The sequence below is a fragment of the Echiichthys vipera genome, assembly GCF_963691815.1.
Source record: "Echiichthys vipera genome assembly, chromosome: 9".
In the NCBI taxonomy this organism is placed as follows: Eukaryota; Metazoa; Chordata; class Actinopteri; order Perciformes; family Trachinidae; genus Echiichthys; species Echiichthys vipera.
Genome location: NC_139834.1, coordinates 16,621,247 through 16,638,832, shown reverse-complemented (window position 1 = coordinate 16,638,832; position 17,586 = coordinate 16,621,247). Strand labels below are relative to the sequence as shown.

Genomic DNA, 17,586 nt, shown 5'->3' with positions numbered 1-17,586 from the left:
AATACGTAACATTTGAAATGCATGACTTTAACTACATAGTATTTAAATAGCGTAGTATTAGTAGTTTATTGAGATTGTTATTTATTCTGTCTTTCCATTTTTTGTTTATTCATTTATTTATTTATGAATGAATTTTTATATTGCATACTAAAATATATCAATAGATGTATTCAGACGTGGTGGGATTAAATAAGTGCATACTTCTTCCCACTCTTTTTTTTTGGTATTTTCAGGTATTTGTTATTCATGTATCTCTAAGCTTTCTGGTTGTGCAATATTATTTTCTGTTTTATTTTGTACATGTTTGAATACATTTAAATAAAATCCAATCAACATTAGTAGGCTATTTTTGAATAAGTACTTGCTTTTATAGTCTATGCAGCTTCCAAAGATGAACGTTTAGTACAAGGTGAATTTCCGAGGGGACCGTGAATGCAACATTATGGGAGGGTCTTGTGAGTATCGGCTTGGTCGCTTCTTCCTCGACCGCTTTACTTTGAGTAGCTGTAGCTGCTTCAAGGGACGGGAGGCAGCACAAGGCTAGCGAGGTCTTTGACATTTAAAAGCACACTCTGGGCAAGGTGAGAGACTATTATTGTTTTCCCTTTCTTACACTCTTTTTGTTTTTAGCAAGCGCCAAAGTTACTAAAGCGAGTTTGAAGGAAAAGTAGCTTTAGACACGTCCATGAGCCGAGGTACAACCAGCTGCCGCAGCTCGGCGAGTTGTAACCTGTTACTTGTTTAGAAGTTGTTGTTTTTTCTCCAGCGGAATGGCTGAATAATTTCGACGTTTAGTTGATAGAAATAGACAAGGAAAAGTCTAATTAATTAGGCGACACACCTGTTTGTTCTGTCCGATCGGAGATATGAATCATATCAGCATTCCTACCACACAAACCCAGCCCTTTTTCTACCCATATTATACTTCATTACGTCATTTAATTATAGGGAAAGGGTCTTTACTCGCTGCAGAAACTTTGTCGCCTCTTTCTCTTTCAAAACCTGTTTTGCCAGTAAAGGTGGAGACGATAGTGTCGGATATTTTTCATCTGCAAAGGAATTATCGCAAGACTAAAAACAATATTCAAACACCTTTAAGCTACCGAGTGACCTTTTTCTTTCGGTTGTGTGGTCAAAAAGTCTCTCCTCGTCACCTGTTTTTAAGTCACTGTTAAACATTTATCCGTCCCGAGCAAATTCCTCTCTCCCAGTCACCACACCCTTGTTGTGCTGCTCGGCTACTGTAGCGCAGACCCTCATACCTCACACAGGCTTCTTCCGTTGTCTTGGCGTGACACGCAAACGCACCACCGGTGACTGAAAAAGCGAACCCTGCTAAACTCATAGGGCTACTCCCATGTGTGTTTCTACAATGTCCTACATACGTATGCGGCATGTTTAAGGCCAGGCACACAGAGAAGAAGAATACTTAAAAAAGGTGTGCATATGTTTGTCAAATGTGTGTGTGTTTGCGTGGCTACTACAGGAGAAGGTATGATGTCATTGTAGCTGAACAGCTGACTGCTGACCAAGCTGTTTGCAGGTACTGGTCTGATCAGAGTGAAAGTGCTCTCTCTCTCACACACACACACACACACACACACACACACACACACACACACACACACCCACACATACACAAATCAGTGCCTATGCAGTGGAAGGAAATAGTTTTGAAATCCCCCAATTGAGACTACATTAATGTAAAAGCAGAAGTCATGTCACTCCGTCAAGAGTGGGCTGTGTATTATTTTTGACAAATGTATGTAGATGGTGGCAGAAATGGCCACACACATACAGGAACAATGCAAAAATGTAATAGTTAACCAAATCATTGCCTAATTTAATGTTTTACAAGGTTTTCCAGGGTTGTAGAGCATGCGTTAAGTCCAAATTATATATATTTCATCCATGCCAAGAATTTAAGCTGTATAGTTTTGAATCAAAACCCTCATGACGTCTGGGTTCCCACACTAACCTGTAAAACAATTGACAATTTTGTAGTTGTGGAAAACCAAACGGAAAATGAGAGAAAAAGGATATTTGTCTTGGAAAATTATTTCAACATTCTCTGATTTTCCTTTAGAGAGATGAACATCATCTGAAAGGGCAAATTTATGTTAATCTTCAAATTCAAACCCTAGTTTATGGACAATAGTATTTTCAATAGGCTGTTATGTTGTCGAAACCTGCTGTGTATGCTACTGTTTTTAGAGCAGGGAAGTAGAACGCTCACTGAAATACAACACCACTGAATGGTGTGCACCAAAACAGCTGGATTCTTTTCTCTTCTTTTTTTTAGTAAAGCAGGTGCCCTATTTTTAAAAAAGAAAGAGACAGAAGAAAAGGTCATTGTGACTTTGTTAAACTAATAAAGTAAAAGGTGTTATTTATAAGCAAGTACAATATTTTCATAGATAAGTTAAAGCCACAGCCTGTCCATCTTTTAAATCAGACTTCCACAGAGAGGAACATAGGGAGCATGCTGTGATCCCTGTTGGTCATACCAGCTAGATCGTCACTGAAAAATGTCCTGGGAAAGTCCCTGGAAATGATATCCAGAAAAAAATGTGGATCAAGTAGCATATGAAAACACAGATGTGTCAGAGACATATTTAATCAACATTTAGTTATATGTATTTTTTGGATCAAACTTGGTATCAGAAGATACCCAAAAGTTGAATCAGAGGTGACGTCTCTAGCATATCCGCTCTTCTTTCTGTATTGAGGTCATCTCAAGTGCAGCTGAATAGCTCAGTAGGTCAGTACAAAAACCTTCACGAAAACTATCATGGATCAAAAGCTCCATTTAAGCGAGGGATCGCCAGAGGCCATTTCACCCTGGTGCTGTGCCCCATTTTGTTCCCCTTGGCATGCACTCCACTCTACCACTGACCTACTATGAGTATTTAACTGGTCGCCTATTGTACATGCCAGCTGGAGCTTCAGAGATGGTGAATGTAGGAAGTTTGCATACAGTAGTTCTCATAGGAAGTCGACAAAAGGGGATCCCCCAAATGGAAGTATTTTCCAGCTCATACTCGTATTATATGAGGAGCTGCTGGTTTGTATATTGTTAAGCTGTGGGTGCTTATTAGTTGTGGTCTTTAAAACACATCTATCCACCGTATCCTGCTTTAGGGTGACTTTCCATCAACAGTATTTCCAAGAAGCTCAGTATAATACCAGCTCTTATCTGTTTTCTAGTCATCTGATTGTGATCGACAAACATGTCCGTATGGAATAGAACATCCCCTGGGGAAAGAAAATGAAGTCAGAGTTTCCTGTTTGGATCTTCATGCTTGCATTTTCAGGAAGTCCCTAGAAGGACAGTTTGGAAAGCTAAGCATTTCTTCTGAGTAACATTAGCAGCAGAGCCCTTAGGGATGGGTTCTGATAGCTGCTTCCATTTGTGATCCAGTTCCCGGTTGGCAAAATACCCAGATTCGTTAAGCTGAGATGCTGACGAATCTCTCTTGTGACACCTTTATCTTTCCTCACTCTTTTATTAGCAAAGAGCAATGGAGAACATATAGCGCAGGCGTATTGTAGCCGACAGTCCCTGGTTAAAATGACAAACATCACCAATCAGCTGTAGCATTAATTCTGTAACGGCGACAGTAAAAAGATTGTCTGTCCTCTGGCTCTCTGCAGCTGGTGTCTGTACTCAGCCAAAGATTGTTTGATAAAAAGATGCATTACTCTGGAACATCAATGTACGATGGTCGTGAGGGCTGACTCTTCTCTAGAGTAATAACCTGGCTCATCACCACAGGTCAATTTAAGAACCTCACTGTTAAACTTTTATTCATATTAAGAGTTTATTCTGATCAGCTTAATAGTTCTGAATCAGGACCTTCAGTGTTTCGAGTACTACTGTTAATTGAATGTGTCTGATACATTAAATGAACATTATCATCTATTATGCAGCTCATCTCATTTCCAGGTTGTAGGTACAGGCTGTGAAGTGTTTCTGTGTTCTTGGCCAACAAAGGATAAGATATCTGTGAGTCGCTGTTTTGAACCTAATAAGATTTAATAAGGGATTTGAAAGGAATCAGACTCGATTAAATGCTATCAAACACTTTGCATCTCTGTAAGGCACAGATGGACTGGAAGGGTGAGAGAAACGTGGTGTTGAGGGTGGAGGCTCCATTCATGCTGCATACATGTGTGTGTGTGTGTCATCTTTGGCTTTCATTTGTGCCGTGTGTGAGTCTCAAAGTAGGAATGCAGCACCCTACGGATACGGAACATTAGCTCCCTGATGGTGACATCACACTGCAACACAGGAAGAGAGGGAGAGAGAGAGGAGAAGAAGAAAAGGATGAGATGAGTAGCGTGAGAACAAGATAGCAGTGGAGGAGGATGAGTAGGCGAGAGGGAGATTAAGAAAAAAATGATGAAAAAAGGGTGAAATAAAGGATTTACAGGATGGAATACAAATCTCATATATAAGTCTTACTACTTTGACAGGTTTTTAGTTTTTTTTGTAGCTGTTGCTTGTGCTACAACAAGCCCATGTTCTAGTTTTGACCACCATGCCCTCCTTCCTTCCTTCTTTTTTTTCATCTGTCTGTTTGTGCTGCAAGCGGAGGCTCAGGGGCGGATGAAAGGATAATTCTGTGTGATATTTCTCTCTTCCGTCCTCTGAGCTGAGCTGTGTGCACTGTGATAAATTAGGCTGGGGGAGTCTCAATGGCTCTGTCCTATTTTGAGCTCCAGCTAGGTTCTCTGACTTTAGCTGCTTCCCCTAGTCTGATCCCAAGCAAGAATTTCTCCAATCCAACCTCAGGCAAAATGTTGTGATTTGTAAAGCAAGCGAGAAAAAACAGATCAGACTTAGTTCTAGGTACAAATCGTTCTAAGAGAGTTCTGGGTCTAGCTCTAATCTTTTATCTTTTTTTTCTGTGATCCTTTGTATAAAACCCTGAGAGGAGTGTCAGTGTGGATCTGTTGTGGCAGAAAGGTTCAGACAGCCTCTGCCCTGAGATCAAAACACTGAAGCTGAAATTAAGTCTTCAACCAATAGCAAAGCAAGGCAATTTTATTTGTACAGCACAATTCAGCCACAAGGTATTTTAAAGTAAAGCAAAATAAAGATAAAACGTATATAGCAATATCTAGCAGCAACACTTTAACAGGTGGAGGACCTGTGAAAAAGTGTTCCACCAGTTGTAAGTTAGTTGAAATGGTTTGCAGTCTGCAGTTTTGCCTCATGTCTGTTACCCATGCTGCTCTTCAATCTGGTCCTGGTAGGGAGAAGGATGTTGTGTGTTCAGAAGAAAAGGGTGAGGGGTGTTGAAAGTGGGTGAGACATTCCTCAAAGCTTACGTCCTCCCACATTTTTACACAGTCGGACTTGTTTGTATGCGAGCATTCAGTGACCCGTTATTAATCATCATGTCGAGGAATGCATTTTACGGCTTTGAACAATGAGGTTGTCGATACCTGAACTGTTAACAATTAGTTAATATTTGACTGTAACAGCTCAAACTCTTTGTTCATACCTCACCTGCAAGTTTATGGTTAGTGCACATTTGATAGGGGGTGTCCCAGTGGAACTGCTTCTGACACTTTCCAAGGACAAGAAAATCAGGCAGGACATATTTATTAATCTGTGGTCAGATGCAGGTCTGCTGAGCAGCTGTAATCCTGTCTGTTGAAGTTGGGCCAACGGGGAGTGACTGACACCCTAGTTTTTGCGGTGTGTCCCACAACGCTTGCACCAGTTAGCCCTCGCCGGCTCTGCAGGCAATTTAACATGCTGAAAGGGCTGGGAGAAATCACTCTAATTGGCAGTTCATTTAATGCACAGGAGGAGAAACAGAAGTTAGGAAAGCAAACAGACTGTAGGATAATTAATTCAATTAATTATTTAATGTCTGCTTCCACACGGTAAATATAATCTGTTCTTTCACCGCCGAGTTGTGTTGTTGCCGTGCTAAGTGACTGAGTCGATCGATAAATGCAGACTACCGCCACCTGCTGGTGTGGAGTGTCACACAGGCGGTGTGAGGCGACGTAACAGTCGGCCTTCATCACCACTACTTCTTAGAAGTCAGGTTGGGGGGTCCCTGCCTTAAGAGGCATCAACATATTACCAGGTTTCACCATAGGTCTTCACATCAAAAGCAGCCCTCCATTTCTGGTACCTGTTTTTTTCACCGGTGAAACATGATCCAGCAAGTCCAGTTAACTGATCTATGAGTCTGAAGGCTTCTCAGACACCAAAACACAGCACAGCATACGGCATATGCTGTTTCATGTTATATGGTAAAGTAAGCCACCAGGAATGTGCGCTTGCATGTATTTTAATTGGTCACACAGCAGTGCCTTGTCAGATGACATCACATAACGTTGCAGAAAAAGTTGAGCCACTATCTTTACTGGACTGGCCTCATTGAAGTATGAGTATCTTCCCCCATGGTGATTAATGTCATTTACTGACTAGATGTAATATTCAGGTCAGAAAATGATTTCCCTTGATAAATTGTAGTGTCCTGTAGTGTTTTATATAATAGGGCTGCCTGTCAACAGAAGTTTCTCTCATTGTTGGTGCCAGGAATTTGGACAGCTTCCCACACAAGAACTACATACTTACAGTAAGTCCCAATGCAGCTGTCACCAATCAGCAGCATTTCAAAGGTGCGGTTCACCTTCAACATGACACTGAAACAGAGGCATTTCTTTACCTAGGGTAGTTCTGATTGCATTGCTTGCTGCTGCACATATTAATTGGAACGGCTGTTTCTTCAAACACTGTTCTGTGTGGATGCCTGTTGTGTTTAATCTTTTGACTTTAAATAAATAGCATGTCATCTTATCATCAGAGACGTGTTGGACTGGTACAAGCCTGCGTTACATTTGATAATGGGAGTGTTATGGTTTGTACATACTGGTAATCAAATGGGTCATCAAGTGCACACCTTGAGTTTTCTGTTCCATGTGATTTGAATGTTTTCTTGCTGTTGCTTACCCCCTACCACTTCTAATGAACAAGGCTGGCCAATGTGTTAGTACTGCGAGGGTGAGTCAAACCCCGGGACATGGAGATATTAGCATCTGTGCTGTCTTCATGTGTGAGGAATGAGAACTTTGTCCTTTGCTTCCCCACACAGGGACAAACATTATGCAAGACACAATCATTCATCCTGAGACATATGAACATGCAGTCTCCTGCACAGTTATATCACCGTGCGTGCGTGCGTGCTTGCTTGCGTGCGTGTGTGTGAGAGATACGGCATTGCCGCACTTTTGGGTTTCCATTGTTCTTTGTAACACTGAGATTAATGCAGCTGTATTATCATGTGACTGGGCTTGGTGCTTTGTCTATTCAATCCACTGCTGTTCATATGATTTACTTTTATAAACTTACTTTTTTTTTTTTTTTTTACAATTATTGATTGTATTAAGATTATTTTGTTCTCTTATAAAAAAAATCACCAAACACTGACAGAGGCCTACTTACCACACCATAAAATCCATGCCCCACTTAATTATTGATTGTTTAATATAGCACAGAGTCGAGTATCATAATACAGAAGCAAATGGCAAAACACTGACTAGCTGCAGGCACTGTAAGATGATATTCTTTTTGGGTGCATTTCATTTTATCTTGAAGAGGTAAATGTAGTCTTTTGTAATACATTTAATAACATTAAGATATCATTTTAAGATTCAGTTAAACTCACTTTAAGGCAGTGACTGAAAAGTGTCATGAGATAGTTTTGACTTGATATCCATAACATTCACATAAAAATCGTACACGCTCTACTCTATTCATGGAGAGCAGACACCCATATAATACTCACACACTGCCACTTATCATTCAGCAGACTCTTTTAAAATGAACATGGATATCCCTCAGCATGTCATGTCAATATTTAATAAGTTAATAAAGTTCACTGTACTATTCACACTTCACAACTTGCTGTCTGGTTTTCACACTACCTGACTGAGGGGGTCACGCACTACTAGCTGTAACCACGCTCTCACAACTCGTCTCATAGCACTGCAGTGTTTTGTCAGGACCCTTTGGTGTCACTTGTCAATGCACTGGGTAGTCCAACCGTGACACTCCACTGTGTAGGGTATTTTAAACAGGGAGAACACGTGGTTGCACACGCATGTCCACACCAAACACACTCGAGTGCTGTTGTTTGGATTTATCCAAAGTTCCACGTTTATTAGGAAATCATCACCTCTTATTATATCACTGTAAAAATGAAACGTTTCATGCCACATTTTTATGTTAGCTCTTATTTTGGAAGATGTCCTTGTAGTGCCTGTTCCCATTCTTCTACTGGCACAGTATGCACACACATAGGTGCAAAGGGAAGGGGCCATTATCCCCACTAGGCACCATTTGCTGCCACTGGCACAGTAGGCAGAATCCTGTTAGAGCTATTGTCATCAATAAGCTGCATTATTTTTATCATCGTACAAGAGCTGCAGGACTAACACCACCTTCTGAAGCTTTCTGGGGCTGCACAGTAGCTTGCGTGTGTGTCCATTGACAGTATGATGTATGGACTAGCAGCAGCCTGCTATCACAGAAAACAGGTGGCTCTCTCCAAAGGCGAAGTGAAAACACACTGGCCTGATTTAATGTGTTGGAAAGAAAAGCAAACTGAGCAATTGTCTTTTGATTCCTGTGGTAAGTGGAAGCTGAGGCCAATACAAGCTGAGAGAATCAAATAGAGGCCATGGAGATGCACGTTTGGTTCTCGAAAATACACACCTCATTTTTTTTGCTTAACCTGAAGAAAATATAATGTATTCTGCAGTTATTTTTCTTAAATACGTCTTCTTACAATATGTTATTTTGGTCATGCTGCGTAAAGAAGCGACCGTGCTCCCTGTAGGAATTTAATTGGCTTTAGTTTCAAATATTTGGTTTCAACAGGACCTTCCCAGCCCACTTACTGACCATTTCAAAGGAACCAACTGTTTATACACAAATGCAGAAAAACTGTGTACCGTCACATACCCCGCAATTACTGTCAGAGATATTACAGTTACTAGTATTAATTAATCTGTTGGTGTTGCTTGGTTGTTGATCTGTACTGATGGTGATGAAAGAAGTAGTTTTCCAAGTGCTTAATAGATTGTTTTGCTTGTCACTTTATTTTCTTAAAGCTGCAATAAATTACTTTTTAGCCACTTTTCAGGGAAAGCAATTTGTAAACACAGCACTGACAACATATTTATAAATGATATGACAACCAAGTATCGTCCACCTCTGTTTTGGTTACACACCCAGTAGATACAGAGCATCATTATCATTTATTTGGAGTGTTTATGGCCAACTGGACTCTAATATTCTATCTCTCTCTGCACTTCAACTCAGCTCTACGGAGAGAGAGAGAGCGTCAGATGATAATTTCCTCAGATACAAGTTATAATCATATGATGCATTGTTAATATAAAACTGTTGATTATAGCTTAAAAATATTTAGGGTATAGGCTGTTTCTCCACTATCCTTCAGCTAAGAATAATACATTTAATTTGTATTGCACTTTACATTTCAGCAATATCAAAATGCTACTAGTGTTGTCACGATACCAAAATTATGACTTTGGTACGATGCCTGCCTAAAATATCTCGATCGACACTGAAACGATACCACAGCATCAGAAATCATCATCAAAGTAATGGAATAAAATATTAGATGAGAGCATGTGGAACTTAACATTATTTATTTATTTTAATTAATTAAAACACTTAAACTTAAAAAGTCAAAATTAAAATATATTTTTGTAAAACTTGCTGAGTTTTATAGCTACTTAACATGTTATAAAGTACAACACAAATGACCCAGACCCGGTGGAGGTATGAACTCTAATCAGACCATTCTCTAATAATTCAAGTTACAATAAATATTGTAAGTTATTTACAAAAATGTACATGCTGTGATTATATTACCAGTACTGATTCACTTCAAATAGATAATGTATTATTGGTGTTGTTGATCATACTTTTGAACACCAGCGCATGTTATGGTAAAGTTAATTTTACCAGTGTGAACTGTTTGCATTCAGAGATGTGTGAACCACATTAGACAATTAAACAGTTTAGCTTTGCCCCTGATTGCCTCGTGCAACTCTGATGGTGAAAAAAGTTCACTTGTCACAAATTAAACACTCGCTTCACTTAACGTTACATCCAGGGGATTGTTATGTTATCTAGCTCTAACCTGCAGCTCTCTGAACTCTTTGAACAAGTCCACATGTCTCTCAGCTCGATGTTTCTCCAAGTTGGACGTGATAGCTCCCTCGGTCTGTATCGATTTAAAGCATCGTTTATAGACGGGCTTTGTGGTGTCCGTGGGCTTGACACTGTCGCCTACGTTTTCCCTCTGTGTGTCTGCTTATAAACCAGCCTAGGACGGTCGGCAGGAGCACTCACTCCACTCTCTGCCATGTCTGTCTCGCTCTCACTGTCTGTCACTATGAAACCAAGCCCACTCTGGCTGCAGGCAAAGAGAAGCTGTACACAGACACGCTGCCCCGCTGTCGCAGTTCATAAAGTACAGATACTAATAAAATGTGAAATAGTATTGTTTCTAACAACTGGGTACCGCAGTACTTTTCCAGTATCGCTTTACTGTGCAACACTAATTGCTGCTGAGCAGAATAGTTAAAATATGTGATTTGGATGCTGTGTGTGATGGCAGAAGTGTAGATGTTTATGGTCCAGGTAGTCTTCGGTCGGTGAGAGCTGATGCTGCTGGCAGGCAGCCAGTTCGTTGTCTCATCACCTACTGCCTTCTCTCCATTATTATCAGCTCGTGGGAGATGGCTATTGATCCGTGTGTGTATGTGTGCGTGTGACCATGTCTTTCTTTGGCGAATCGCATTTCACTCACATATGCACACCTTTTAAAGGATACAAGTGAAGAGAATGGGAAAGTATTGTACTGATGTGTCACCAAAAAGCAGTAAGAGCTGTAGATCACAAGGCCACATTAAGGGTTGTTTTTTTTTTGTTTTTTTTAAGTGATTGTGCCCGAGGCTGTGCATATGTGTTAGAGCGCTGAGGCTGCAGCATTACCAACACTGCAGCTCTACTCCTGTTGCCTCCCCACTTCTTTTCCAGACCAGTGCTGAACCCTCAGCCTGACTCTGTTTTACACCTCACGCACAGGAAGCCCAGGAAAGGGAAGAGGGTGCGGCTCTAAAATGGACTTCGACCCCGTCGCTTTCTCAGTCTTACTATTTCTGGTTGCATTGTTTCACCTCCCTCCACTCTTTGAAGAGACTTTCTCACAGGTTTGCTGATTGTTTGGTTCATTCTCATGCATCTCAGTTCATAATATATAGACTACTGGGGCGGCAGTAGCTCAGTCCATAGGTGACTTGGCAGGGAACCGGAGGGTTGCTGGTTTCGAGTCCCTGTGTGGACAATGAATGGAGCATGGACTGGTGGCTGGAGAGGTGCCAGTTCATCTCCTGGGCACTGTTGAGGTGCTGTTGAGCAAGGCACTGAACCCCCAACTGCTCCTTGCTCTAACATCTCTCCATTAGTTGCACGTATATAGGTCCTGTCTGTGCATGTGCATGTATGTGTATTTTCGGGCCTGTGTGTGTAAAATGAAAAAATAGAGTGAAAATTGAATTTCCCCATTGCGGGACGAATAAAGGAATTCTTCTTCTTCTTCTAACCTAAGTGTATTCTGTTTTGTAGATGGCTGCTATCAGGAAGAAGTTGGTGATAGTCGGGGATGGTGCATGTGGAAAGACCTGTCTGCTCATCGTCTTCAGTAAGGACCAGTTCCCAGAGGTCTACGTCCCCACTGTGTTTGAGAACTATATTGCTGACATTGAAGTGGATGGAAAACAGGTACTTTATATTTTAAATGTAACTTTTTATGTGTTTTGGTTAGATGATGAATATTGAGCAGTTGGGGACTAATTACTTTGCAGACTCAGATTATACAATAAAAAACATATGGTACGCTTATAAAATACTATACATTGTTAACATTTAGACAGTCCTTTGTAATTGTTTGGCTTGAGATCTCTTACAAACAAACTGCTTTGCACCAAAGAATAATTTCTACTCTAGACTAAACATCTTAAATAGTTTAGTCCAAATAACAGTTTGAGGCCCATTAAAGTCAAATGATCTGATATTTCACAAAAAAAGCAAAGATTAGAAAAAAGTAAAAACCTTTCGAGGGGCCCCACCCCTAGGTTGAACATCAAATTGCTGTACAAAGTAGCTAAAACTAGTTGCACCTCGACCAGCTACTACAGTTCATGGTGCTTTCACATAGTTCCATAAGTATTGACAATTTTATCATGTAATCTATCTGTAATCTGTCACAAGGGTCTTTTTACTGCAGAACGAGTACTAATACCTTTTCTACTGTGAGTACATTTAGCTGATAATACTTCTGTACTTCCACTTAAGTAGGAGTTTGAATATAGGACTTTTACTTGTAATGGAATACTTTACTTGAGTAAAGGATGTGAGTATACAGTATATATTGACAATTACAGACATTCTTCAGAACAGGCAAGTTTATGCGTCACTGAAACTGCTGCTGAAGTGTTAAAATGTGACCCTGTTGGCCCTGCTGGTTGAGAACCACGTGCCAAAATGGCCATGGGGGATAAGTGCGTATTATAAGCAAATCCTTGGGTCTTTTCATTGTTATAAAGCAGCTGACCTCCAGCCAACAACAGGAAATGGATCAGAGCCACCTTCCTGCCCAGTGTTGAAACCCCCCTCCTCATACATCATGACTAATTTCCCATTTCCTATTTCCTGTATGCCACGACACAAAGTTTACTGTACTTCAAGTCTCTCCACTGTGGTAGAGAGATTTGAAAAAAAAAATTGTGAAGTTAAATATTACTTAAGTATTCAATGTCATAGTTAAACAGCTACCCTTCACTTATGATGATTTGATTGCATTTAGTTGAGAGACACCTAGTGGTAAAATAGAAAGAGAGAGAAAGAGAAATGGAGAAATAAACACACAGGTTTGTCATGGTGCAGTGTTGCCCACTTTCCCAGACAGAAGATGTGGTAGAGCTCAGCCCACTGTCTCGTATATTATGGAAAATGCCAGAAGGCAGTCTGGCTAGGCAGTCTAAAGTTAGTTTGTCGGCCAAAAAGCAAAACTTGGCCAGACAGTGCAGGGAGGCGTCAGAGAAGTGCAGATTAGGCGCTAACATTCTGTCGTTGCTCTCTTGTTTTCCCCCTGTTCTCAGCTGTATCAGTCACAGTTTTCCAGCTGCGATTGTAATGTGGGTGAGGTAACTGTAGGATTAAATCAGCAGGATGAACTAGGTCAAGATTATAGTGAAAGCTGAGAGGCCACAGCCATAAGAAGACATTTTTACATGGTGCTTTTGGGTTCCATTGCATGTGCTCCAGACCTTGCTGAGCCGAAATGTTTTTGTTTTTTCTTGCTCAGCATTTGTTTTTATATAGAACAGGTATGTGACTGCTAACAGTTTGATTAATTAACAGCCCAAAATCCTGTGGGAACCATCTTCAACCCCGTGGAGTTGCTTTTTTAGGCCGGATAGGAATTAATTGTTTTTTTCTTCCTCTCTCTGGTTATTCTGCCTCTTGTTGTTGCTGCCCATATTCTGGTTGTCTCTGTTCACTACAAGTCCTTATACTGCTGTTGACGAAGTGGGAATATCCTTCGTCATATTAATAATGTCACTTAAATTGCAGTCTTTGCATCACTTATTAATATGTTTTTCTTTCTCAGGTGGAGTTGGCATTGTGGGATACAGCAGGTCAGGAAGACTATGACAGACTGAGGCCTCTCTCCTACCCTGACACAGATGTTATCCTCATGTGCTTCTCCATAGATAGCCCTGACAGTTTAGGTAAGGCTAATGCCTGGTGTGCTCTGATTGGTCGGCTGGTCTGCTCTTCTGTGTTGGTCAATCATTTAGGAACGCCCCTTACCATATACGGAATCAGTTCCCATCTACAGACCGTTTTAATGGATTCCATTACTAGACAACATCCTACATCCTTGGTCCTTGTTAACTTCCTGTCAGTTAATGCCCTTCACATTCCCTGTAACAGGAATCAAACTTGGACACATTTAGAATGTTTGTTTACAACTTTGAAAAGGTCTTAATGGGAGCTAGCCCAGCATGCTAACCTTAGCTTTAACAGGTTAACCTCCAAAACATCATAAAAGTAGCCGAACTTACAGCTTCCAAGTTTGAAGTTTGGTCCCAGACAGCCGGTAACAGATACAGACCACTGAACCCTTGTTGGGAAGTTTAAAGTCATTGTGAGGACATTCCACGTGGTCTCTGCCTTCTCTGAGGTCTGCAGTACATGAAGGCTATTCTGTTGGTTCTTGTAGCCGACAACACAGAACAGATAGCTGACAGGTCCCGGTGGCTAGGAGCTAGTCTCTGCATCAGTCCGAGTGATCACAGAAAACACAGATCCTCACTATTGCTTTTTCCCTTGTAATAATTGATTTGTATTCCATTTTCCCCCCCGTTTGCTGCCTTTGTGAGGCTGTCATCTAATTAATGATCCATTTTATGAAAAGATAATGCATATTAAGATAGTGTTTGTTCATGAGTATAATAAATTGATTGGTGTTGTAATTAGTGCTGCTGCTGCCATCAAGACAAGCATCACTGTTCCTGTTGTGGTTAAGTCAGGAAATTAAGTAATTCCACACTCTAGACATGACTGTTTCACAGCTACAGCAATTTGTAGGAAGAATTTGTAAGCTAAGTTAAAAAAGTACATCTGAAATCAATTAGAATTTGAATGAATAACCTTTACACAGTAAGGTATCCAAGATTGACCTGTAGACTGATTCTTTCCTTAATAAACAATGATGTGTTTCAGTTTTTCAGAAATCACCAACCAACTTAATTCCAAAAAACCCCAACTACAATCTAGCTGCTGTTGTCATGTGGAGTTTGAGATAATGACGGCATTTTCTGTAAGCATATGCAGAATATGTCGTGTATATTTCAGGCCACATTCTCAGTGTTCTTGGCTCTCAAAAAAACCCAAAGCAAACCGATGAAGAAATGTCTTGTATTCAGCCCTAGGGCTTTCTCCCACAGTGTTATTGACATGGGCAATGCCACAGATGGCCTACCAACTCTATCACAGTTTAGTATCTCCTTCTAAACAGCACAGATTTTGGCTAGCAGAGAGGGGTCAGTGACCTTTCAATGTTTGTCTGTACACTCACAAGGGAAATTACAAGGCCTCTCCTAACTGTCCTTATAGGGAAACAAGACTGGAATTTGCAGTGCAATGACTTGCCTTAATTCTTGTAGAGAACATTCCTGAGAAATGGACGCCTGAAGTGAAACACTTTTGTCCCAACGTCCCCATCATTCTCGTGGGCAACAAGAAGGACCTGAGGAATGATGAACACACACGCAGGGAGCTGGCCAAGATGAAACAGGTGTGTGTTTCTATATCATTTTATTTAACCGGCAACTACTTAAACAAAAAAAAAGGGGGTGGACGAGATTTTTTTAGGGGGGCTGCCCAAAATTAATCAATCTCCCTGTTGAATGTCTACAGTCACAGCATTATATTTAACCCACTGTCTGCACATTAAACTTCCAGGAGCCCGTTAAATCTGAGGAGGGCAGAGACATGGCCAACCGCATCAGTGCCTTTGGCTACCTGGAGTGCTCCGCCAAGACAAAGGACGGTGTGCGGGAGGTGTTTGAGATGGCCACCAGAGCAGCGCTGCAGGTCCGCAAGCGCAAGAAGAGGGGCGGCTGCCATATACTGTGAAGGGGACGGAGTTTGTTGGGCAATTAGCACCCGAGGAAGGATTGGCCCCCCACCCAACCACAGAGCAAACTTAGAGAAACCTGAAATCAATGGCTTCCGTGGACTATACTTACTTCACAGATTCAGATATGCCACAGGAGAATGTGAAAGACTGACACACCTGTTTAAAAGTAAAACAAATCAGCCTTTTTAAATAAAAAAAAAACGTTGTTTCCACTGCTACTCTCAAACTTTTGTTTCTGTTTGTTTGCTGTTTCGTTTTCCTCCACCAGCCTGTTTGCGTGAAGGACCTACCCCCACCCCCCTTCCCCATATATGAATGTATGTTTGTATTGTATTTATATGTGCATATACTTTACAAATATATCATGTCTGTGTTATGATTGTTTACAGAGAAAGGTCTGGTAGCATACATGCCCACCGAATGGCAAGACACAGTTTTTAGATTTGCTGTTTCTCTTCAACCTGCATGTACCACTCACTCTCCTTTTTATACACCAGCTTCAGTCATGATCCACCTATATGTCGCCGGCTATTAATTTTACATTCTTAAAGTCCAATTTCACCAAGTGCTGAAACAGCAGAGCTCTTTCTCTCCTGACCTAAAGGACTAAATTTAGAGCCTGTTCACTTTGTGTTTATCTACTGAGACCTACATGTTCCTTTGCTCTGTTTCTCCTTCCATGGCGATGGCTTAAGCCGGCACCGGAGACAGTGGTCTATTGTCATGGGCACAATACTCAGTCAAGCTCACACTGGCTCCGACAGACTTGCCTCTACCAAGATGTCACCAGCGCCTTCCCCAAATAGCCTCCTGTCTGAACTCTGTACTGTTGATTCAGAGCCACTATTCAGTTATTACACATCACTGTGTACGGAATCTATAGGTTACACACCATTATTAATATTCAGATAGATTATAGGCCTATTCTGTGTATAAAGATTGTAATAACATTTTCAATTGACGGCTCAGATGTTATTATGAATGACCAGTTCAGTAACTCTCTTGACTATTTGAAATTGAGGCTTGGTTGTTGTGCCTTTTATTTGACACTACACACAAGGGACATTCCTTAAAATGTGATTGGAATAACAAGGACCGCTGAGTGCATAGCCAGGGTCGGTCCAAATTTTTCTCTTGAGTAGCTGTTAAAGATCTTTTGAAGAGGGACCATGTCTGGGAACAGCTGTGGTGTTTTTGAGCTCAAGAGCAGAAACGGCAAATTAGATCTTTTCTTTTACACCATTGCGTCCTAAAAGTGCTGTTTACAGATTTGAACAAGAAATTGCAACAGAGTTGTGATGAAACCACAACCACAATTAATAATTATTCATTTTATCCAAATGTGTGTTTTCATCACAAGTGACATAATCACCCAACCTCGTTGTCATCTTCTTCTGTGAGCTTCTGTATCATGGCTGAAGGAAAAAAATACACACAGTGCAAGTATTTTTAATGGTCCCTGCATTGATTTAACCACCATCGTAAACTCTTAACTGAAGTGATATTTTTATCCAGTACATATAGAGATCAGAATGCTTGGGTTATTCCTGGACAGTGCCTCTTTGTCTGAAATTTAAACGCCATACTTCAAGAGAAAATGTTGATTGTGATGCCGCTTTACAAACAGGAGTGGAATGTGTTGAATGTCTGGATAAGACAAACATGTTATTAAAGTATTTTTGAAATACTACATACTCTACTGGTTTGGTTGAGCTTGCTTGCTTATTTATTTTTTTTTCAAACTTTTCCCCCCAAAATTTCAAATCAAGTAAATAATTTAAATATTTTTATGAATGCATTTACACTCATATTC

General features: G+C 40.7%; 1 protein-coding gene across 1 annotated transcript; it reads left to right on the top strand.

Moving 5' to 3' along the window:
- The first annotated feature begins 463 nt into the window (after positions 1–463).
- LOC310951869 (rho-related GTP-binding protein RhoA-D) lies at positions 464–17,463 on the top strand. Its single transcript, XM_083920329.1, has 5 exons — positions 464–581; positions 11,690–11,845; positions 13,737–13,857; positions 15,298–15,428; positions 15,596–17,463. Exons 2-5 carry the CDS (start codon positions 11,690–11,692, stop codon positions 15,767–15,769), a joined length of 582 nt encoding a protein of 193 aa, XP_083776455.1. The 5' UTR covers positions 464–581; the 3' UTR covers positions 15,770–17,463.
- Positions 17,464–17,586: the final 123 nt, after the last annotated feature.